The 8552-nt window shown below is 36.2% G+C and overlaps 1 protein-coding gene across 10 annotated transcripts in view; it reads right to left on the bottom strand.

Annotated features, from left to right (window-relative positions):
* Nucleotides 1-4178: 4178 nt before the first annotated feature.
* Nucleotides 4179-8552, bottom strand: part of LOC105228730 (protocadherin beta-9) — a 28701-nt gene continuing 24327 nt past the window's right edge. For 4 of the 10 annotated variants that reach the window (XM_049448784.1, XM_049448785.1, XM_049448786.1 and 1 more), the window contains 3 exons: nt 6881-7924; nt 4821-5529; nt 4179-4769 (listed from right to left, as the gene is read on the bottom strand). In XM_049448784.1, the coding sequence (XP_049304741.1) occupies nt 4507-4769; nt 4821-5529; nt 6881-7924 (2016 nt within the window). In that variant the 3' untranslated portion in view covers nt 4179-4506. The remainder of the gene's footprint in view (nt 4770-4820; nt 5530-6880; nt 7925-8552) is intronic. The other 6 variants (XM_049448792.1, XR_007421757.1, XR_007421758.1 and 3 more) reach the window with 6 other exon arrangements.

The raw sequence follows: 8552 nt of genomic DNA, 5'->3' as shown, positions 1-8552 counted from the left end.
CCAAGGACTGTCAACATTGCAGAATTCTTGAAATACCACAACAACAATACCCTGTAGCCTCGCATCAGATCATCTGCCATAATTATATCCAGACCTCCAGACTTTATTTCTATGGAAAACTGTACTTTTGTTAACATTAACAAAGCTGAAACTTTGCTACTTGAAGACGTCGAATCATCTGCGTTCCTTCCTGGTCTGAAGTTCATAAACTAACTAAATTTTTTTTTTTTAAATGTTAAAACACGCCTGTACTCTTTCAATCTGCATACGACCGCGATTATTTCGAAAGTACAGAGACACAGCAAAATCCTATAGTCGCTAGCAGCACCTGAAGAAAAGAGAAAGAAAAGTTGGCGACTTAGAAGACAATCGACCGGTCAGTCATAAACTACATAATCCGTCAATCAACTGCGTAGTAGTTTCTGTGATATATTTTCACAGAAATTATCCCTGCAGTCGTCTGCTTTAAGAGGAGCCGTCTCATCTTACACCCCTCTCTTTACGGGCCATTTCCGTGAAAACAGCACGATTCCTGAACCTTTCGTTATATAACTTCGATGACAACAAACTTAAGGACCAAAATTTTGACGTTGTCCACTTTCGAAAACTTCATCAAAAAAAGTGTTGAGGTCTATACTATATTCCTTCGTCTCGTTGGTGAAAAGAGTCGCTGTGTGTTTAATGGGGGTGAGTTTTAGACAACTTGCACATGGCATCGATTTCGGTGCCCGACGTCAATATCGTAAAATCATCAAATCATTAGCGTACGAATTAACGGAAATCCACCCTCTGATGTAGAAGGGAGTTTCGATATATAGAAATTATACAGTAGCGGAGAGAGGGCATCAACCTACGGAATCTCCTTCTTAATTCTTCTCCGCTTAGCATACAATCGCTCAAGTAATTCATATTCCTTCTTTTCAACCCTGAAGGAATTTCAGGATGTTAGCCTTTTCAATACTTCCCAGTAGCGTTATGTGATTGAGTGTCAAAAGCTTTTGACAAGGTCATCGCTACTATGTCAGTCCTCTCTCCGCATTTTAATTACGGTCATGAGTTATCTGAGCGTTTATGATGACATGATGAACCCCCTCCTCGGTGAAAGCAAGTGGTTTGTTGTTGTTGTTCTTTGGAGTTGTTTTGAGTAGCCGTCAGGCAGGTAACACGTATCTTTTCCCTGCTCGCCGAAGGGCGCAATATGAGTTGTCGGCTAAGGTAGCTCGCGCACTGAGACGCGACCATCGAATTGGATTTTTTTCTTGGACTCTTAAGATGACTCCATCCAATGCATGTATTGCACGTAATAGAGGTGCAATTCGGATGGAGACTTTTAATTTATATGCAGTAGAAAAATTCCTCCAAACCCGGTTTGAATTTAATGCCAGCACGGACAAGGAGAAAATAGACCAACTCGGCAGCTAGACGTTTCATTTACCGACATAAACGGGGTTAGATCCTCGAAGTATCCCTTAGACGAATCCGAGTCCACCTATGACCTTTACAGCTATTTGCAACCAAATTTACAACAAATTGGACTACAAACGGCAGAGTTAAACACCTTCAAATTTACAGTTCAAACTCGATTTCAGTTCGGTTAAGAATTAATGTAGTAAAAAAAGTAATTTTATTTGGTATGGGAAATCGATCTAAATTAGCGCTTTAATTGAACAAAGGCCTGTTAATTGATCAATTAACTCCTGAACGAAAAGGCTGTAACACCGAATATTGTGGGGTTTGACGTCATTAACTTTTTGGTATTAAATTCCGAATTAAAACTCATTTGTCCAATACAGTACAGTATTAGGTTTCGTGCAGTAAGGAGAGGAGATCATTAGTTTCAATGGTTGGTATGTATGTTAAGTTTATACTATGTCAAGAGCTAAATAAATATTTTTAGCAATGATGGATTGTGGTTAATTTCGCTATCTGAAGTAAGTATACGTAGATGATATACATGATAAGAGGGTATGTAACCCTCTTATGTTAACAGTTTTCTCCAGAAAAATTCGCGAAAAATGCATGTTTTTCGGTCCCTTTGATAACTCGTATTTTTCTTGAGACAAAAATTGAAAAATGTGCATCAAAAGCCTTTACAACTCGTATTTTTTTCCCCTAAAAACCGTACATGACGAAAACATACTAGTACGTTTTTTAACCGTTATTATTTTACAGTTACGCTTATTCATAAGTTTTGCTTTGTTTTCTAAAACTAGCGTAGATTAGTATCAATTAGGACGCAAGATGTCAAGTTCTCGTAAGTGCAAAATATTGCCATTTAAAAAAAAAAGAAATTATTCTTGCCGTAAAAAATGGTGAAAAACAAGTAGAAATCGCGAAAAGGTTCGGTAATTCGCCATCTACTATCACATCAATTTTGAAAAAAAGTGATCTGTATTTGGGTTTGCCCTCAAACACCAAACGTAAGCGCCAAAAATTTCCAGAATACCCGGAATTAGAAAAGAGAGTACTCACTTGGTTTTTGCAATGCCGAGAATCTAATACTATTCCAGTTGGAGGACATTTACTAAAAGAAAAAGCAAAGGTGTATGCCGCAAAATTTGGCTTAACACAATTCAACGCAAGTAATGGCTGGTTGGGCAATTTCAAGAAGAGAAATAATGTAAGTTTCAAAAAAGTTTGCGGTGAAAGCGCGGCCGTTGATGATGAAGTGTGCGTTCAATGGAGAGAAAGCATTCAAAAGTTAATAGAGAATTATGAGCCCAAGAATATTTTCAACGCGGATGAAACAGGTCTTTTTTACAAGTGTCTTCCTGATCGCACTTTGTCTTTAAAAGGCCAAAGTTGTCATGGTGGCGAATTGAGCAAGGATCGTCTTACTCTGTTGCTTGCTGCAAATATGGATGGGTCAGAAAAATTTAAACCATTAATTATTGGTAAATCCATGAAACCCAGATGCTTTAAAAACATCAAGACGTTCGCTAAACTTTAACGGTAAAAATTCAAAGTCATGGATGACACGTAATTTATTTCTTTAATGGCTACAATTGGTGAACCAACAAATGATAAAACAAAATAGAAAGATTTTATTATTTATTGATAATTGCACCGCCCACACTGCAATGGAACCTTTGAGCAATGTGTAGACTGAATTTCTCCCACCTAACACCACTTCAGTTTTGCAACCACTCGACAAAGGCATAATCAAAAGTTTCAAAACATTGTACCGTAAAGAAGTTGTTGTTAAACTGCTTGAAAGCATCGAGGAAAAAAAGGATTATTCCATATGCCATATGCAATGAATATTGCTCATAAAGCCTGGACAAATATCAGTAAATCGACTATTAAAAACTGTTTTCGAGCTTGCGGTGTTTTTTCTATGGCTTTTAATAAGATGTCTTGTAAATTTACTATCAATTTCCTCAAAAACCGTATTGTGAAAATTTTGAAACTTCAGAATTTGCGTGGCTTCTTAATGTCGAAGATATTTTTTAAAAATTCACTTTTGTTTTGTAGATAAAGGGGGGCGGCAGAACATCCTTGGCCCCGGGCGCCCGAAGTTGTGGCTACTCCACTGAATATATTTAAACTTCGCATTTTCTTTGAGTTTCATTGGTTTTCATTTTTTATTATCGGTCTTGCACGTTTCATATATTTTTGCTACACATGTGGAGCTGTAGCAAATGAAAATTTTTATTAGCTATGCTCTCTAATTTTTTGCTACCGCTACGCTAGAGCAGAGCACAGCACTTCATTTTTTGCTATAGTTTTTACCTATCTACCTTTTTACAAAACTCGAAGCAGAGCAGGGCACATACTTTTACATTGTTATGCTATGGCTCCCGACAAAGTGAGAGCGGTAGCAATAGCAAAATGATATTCTACGGGAGTAGCGTAGTTTTTCAAACGTTGGTGAGCGGTTCTCACATTTCCTGGGACAGGAGAGTTGGGCATATCTTTATTTCTGGTGCTAATGCTTGACTAACGTAAGAATTAACTAATCAACTAAATTTTCGTTCACAAGAATTTGTATTTTAATAAATACTAAATAAATACATTATTGAGCAAATATTTACATGTAAATAAGTATTGACATATTTTAAGGAATTATAAGTCGACTTAAACTGAAGTAATTTGGTATTTTTACTGTTCTATGTTCTGTAGGTATGTAACTCCAACCGTCCCATTTATCCTATATCCACTTATGCTTTTTCAAAATATACACAGACACAGATTTTTATTACAAGTAATTCTTAGAGAAACAATAATAAATATAATTCCACCGGCGAACTGACGTATGTACTTCGCCAATGAATTTAAGTTTTCATATACAAAATTTTAATGTGGAAGTATAAAGTGGGAAATTCATAATAACTGTAACTGTTTTCGTTGAAGACATGGAATGACAATTATTCAAATGACTATATTATTATATATTATATATATGACTAAATAAACAAATCTAAAAATTATCAATTACTATGAAAATTTTCCAGTTTCGACAACAAGGAGGATTGAGGGAAAGTTTTTGATTGATTTTCAAAATGTCTAAAAATATACAGTTAAATTATTTTCCGAAGAGCCCATTATTTCTGTTGCCGCCAGAAGATTTGAAGCTCTAACGATACTACAGTCTAAATTTGGTATAGAAGTTGCTCCTCTTTGCAAACTACTTGACTCTTCCCACGCTGTTTCTTTATTGTTGTTACCTGATTCCCTGTTCTTGTTTGAAAGGGAGTCATTCTCTATTTCATCTTCTTCGTACAACTGCCCATTGGCAGAGGCTCGTGACACTATACCTGGAAGAATGACTAATGATGCTCTTGGCAATAATTACATAACAGTACTAAACTTAAACTTACTTCTTACTGTCGCCGCATAACTTTCTCGCTGTCTTTCCCGATCACGCTCCTGATCACCCTTAGCTTCATGTTCCAAATTCGTTACCAGACCCTTGCCAATTGCGGAATGATTTAGACCACTGCTAATTGGGTTTGACATTGATATATTACCGTCATGCTTCATATGCAGTACAGAAACTCCACTATTGCCGCTCGTGACAACAGTTCCAGTACCATTATTGGAAATTTTTTCGTGAGTAACCAAGTTTGCGGAAGACATTGTGCTGTGTGCGTGGCTGTGGACCCGATTTCTTCCTAAAGGTGGTGTGCCCTTTCGCCGTTTGCTTTTTGAGTGGATTATGTAACATGTGAGAATTATAATAATAATAATAAATACACTTATGATTATGCCTAACATTCCTATGAAACTGGTACTCCAAGACGTTTGAGCAATTGCGAGTCTTTCCATGGTCACAGTGACTGGCACAGAGGTACTACGTGGTGGAATCCCTGAATCAGTTGCTGTGGCTATTAAATGAACTGTGGATTCATTAAGCCCTTGTAACTCCTCAGGACGCATGTAAATGCATCCCTTAGTATCTATTTCAAAAAGACCAGCGTGTTGTCCTTTCAACGATAGCTCAAGTTTGTCGTTACGATCCCCATCGGCTGCTTCTACTTTTCCAATAATTACACCTTCCAATGATTCAGATGACGAGTGAAGAGCCTGCTAAATTGTATTTAGAATAGAATTTGGTAAAATAAGATATTTTGGACTAAAATATACTGACTAATCCGAGTTCAGGAACTATAGTCATGTTGAATGATATTACGTTATAAATATATAGGACTAGGAGAAGGGTGTACAGACTTCAGATTTGGATCAAACCATATCAGGTGATCCAGGGAAATTTCGCAAAATCACCGAATTTGAAAATTAGCAGTTTATTAGGGGGGCCAGAAGCATACCCCGTGACATAAATATATCGTTAAAATTCTTTTTTTCTGTTAAAGTTATTGAAGGTTAGAGCAAAATAAAATTGTAAAATTAATTTCTCATAAACTACTAGAGATAAATCGATTTTGTGAAGTCAAAGAAAACTATTCGTGCTATATTATAGATATTTTTTCACCGTCCATTTGTTTAAATAATAATATTTTAAATAATTATAATTTTTTATTAAACTATTGACATTTCTTTGTGTTCTTCACGCTAAAAAAACTGAAAAGTATGTGACACAACGCGGAAAATATTCACCTTTGATAATCTGCAAAATTTTGCTTGTACTAAAAAACTGTATCTCTTAATTTGCGGCAAAATAAAAATACAAAGAAATGTAAATTATACATTATTCTAATTATGTTCGTCTATATGTACATTATTATTTACAATAATTTATTTTACGAGTACTCTATTAGAGCTATTGATTATTTTCCTTATAATTTTATGCTTTTCTTGCGGCACAGATGTCGGGAGTTTACGAAGCGCACTGCGCATCGATGGATCTGCACGTTTTAAGAGTGAAAGGGGGGAAATTCAATATCTTTGGAATGGCATGAATAAACAAATTTTTTTTCAGATCATTAAAGGTGAATATTTTCCGTATTGTGTCATGCACTTTTGAGTTTTTTTAGCGTGAAGAACACATGAAAAATTTCAATTGTTTAATAAAAACTTATGTAAAATATTATTATTTAAACAAACAGACGGTGAAAAAATATCTATACGAACATTTTTCTTTGACTTCAGAAAATTCAATAACTTTAACAAAAAATGAATTTTGATGAAATATTTATATCATATTTTTTTTTGTTTATGAATTGTTTTTACTCTTATCATATATATAAAATATGCTGTATTTTAAGTTGGATCGAAATGAAAACAATGTGTTAAATTTTATTCAAATCGGTTCATTAGTTGAGGAGTTATCTGGAAGACGTGATAGATACATACATATGCAGATGTCCAACTGTAATGTGAGTATATTTAGTTAGGGAATTTCAGGAAGAACTACATATATAAATCTACTTGGTTAAGGATTTCTCTTGGAAAAGGACTTCAAATGTACATATGTACTTACGTTCTTTGGAATCACAAACTCGTAATGTGTCTCTCGAAATCTAGGCTCCCAGTCATTTACATCGATAACTTCCATCGTTATATCTGCAGTAATATTTGTTAAACCATCCGTTGCCATTACTTGAAAATTATGTTTTGTCATCTTCTCATAGTCGAGAGGCTTAACTAATATAACTTCACCCAATGAACCCACACTAAAAAATTGAGAATTTACAGGATCCAATATTGTATATTTTAAGTGTTTTCCCGGTTTGTTAGAGGGCAATGCTAAAATGCGATTTCCCACAGCCGTATCTTCGCGTATTCGCATGAAAAACTTTTTCTGCACAAATGACAGCGCACTTAAATCAGAACGCACTCCTTGCCGTGTTAACATAACGGTTGTTAAAGCATAGCGATCGGCGTTGTCTATTTGTGTTGCCTTCACCACTAGTGTCGCACCGTTAACTAGATCCGCATAGCCAATGGGTGTCAGTAATGTTATAATGCCGCTATGAGGGTTTATTCGAAAGTATGTCGTATCCTGTGATTGAACAATTGTATACTGAATAGGAGCACATATGCCTTCATCCTGGTCCACAGCGTTTATGGGTTCTGGACGTAACCTTAAATCACCGGGACGTCCATCGCTCGGGAGCTCTCCAGTGTAGGAGTTATATTGAAATTTAGGGTTTTGGTCATCTGCATCTGTAATCACTACTCTTAGTGTTGTGTCCGTATATTTTGGCGGACTACCCTGATCTTGAGCCCTAAGTTTCACTGTAAAATTTTGCATAGTTTCGTAGTCCAACGACTTTTTTAGTACTAATGTACCTTCGAGAGGGTTCAAAAACTGGACAAAATCCGAATACGGCCCGGGTAATATTTGGTATTCGACCGTAGAAAATGGACCTGGTTGATCTGCGTCTTCTGCATGTGCACCTTGTAGTATTCTTGTACCGGTTACAGTAACTTCAGAAAGCGTTACGGTATATGGTGCACTTATCCAAATCGGGGAGTTGTCATTGACATCGATTACGCGTACATTAACCGGAATCACAAAACTCTGAAAAGCAAATACGAAAATCATTACTTTGATCGTCCATATTATTGAAGAGTTCCTAAATTAAAATTTATTTATTTATTATAAGTAATAATAGTGAAGTATTACTATTAATGCAAATGGAGCATTAGCTTGCAGCACTTACAGCTGACAGCGCTGAAGTGCCTGATATGTATAAGTATGTCAGAGCGGTAAAATGAATGTTTTGGTTGAATTTTGTTTGGTACCGGATTCTCTATTATTTTAGAAAAAACGATCGTCTAGGAGTTGCAAATGCTTTCAAACAAGGAAAATAGTGATCCCATCTGAACGAATTACGGAGATAATTTACAGCGTTTGTCCGGATAGTAATAGGACTAAGTCGATTTAAAAAATTTTATTGAACCAATCGTTACAATTCTTTAAAAACTTTCCAAATAGGCTTCTTCTGCGTCGATGCAGCGCTGCCAGCGCTATTTCCAAGCACGGAAGACATTCTTCTTGCCTTGAGAGCCGAGATGCATGCTGCTTGGAAGCGGAAGCGTTGGGATGCCGGCCTTGATTAGGTAGCTGGTCACAAGAAAAGCGGTGTGAGCTGAAGCGAACAAGAAAAGCGGTGTGAGCTGAAAGCGTGGTGCAACTTCCAAACGGC

This window comes from Bactrocera dorsalis, chromosome 2 (assembly GCF_023373825.1).
Source record: "Bactrocera dorsalis isolate Fly_Bdor chromosome 2, ASM2337382v1, whole genome shotgun sequence".
Lineage (NCBI taxonomy): Eukaryota > Metazoa > Arthropoda > Insecta > Diptera > Tephritidae > Bactrocera > Bactrocera dorsalis.
Note: the sequence above shows the minus strand (reverse complement) of the source record. Positions and strands in the feature narration are given on the sequence as shown.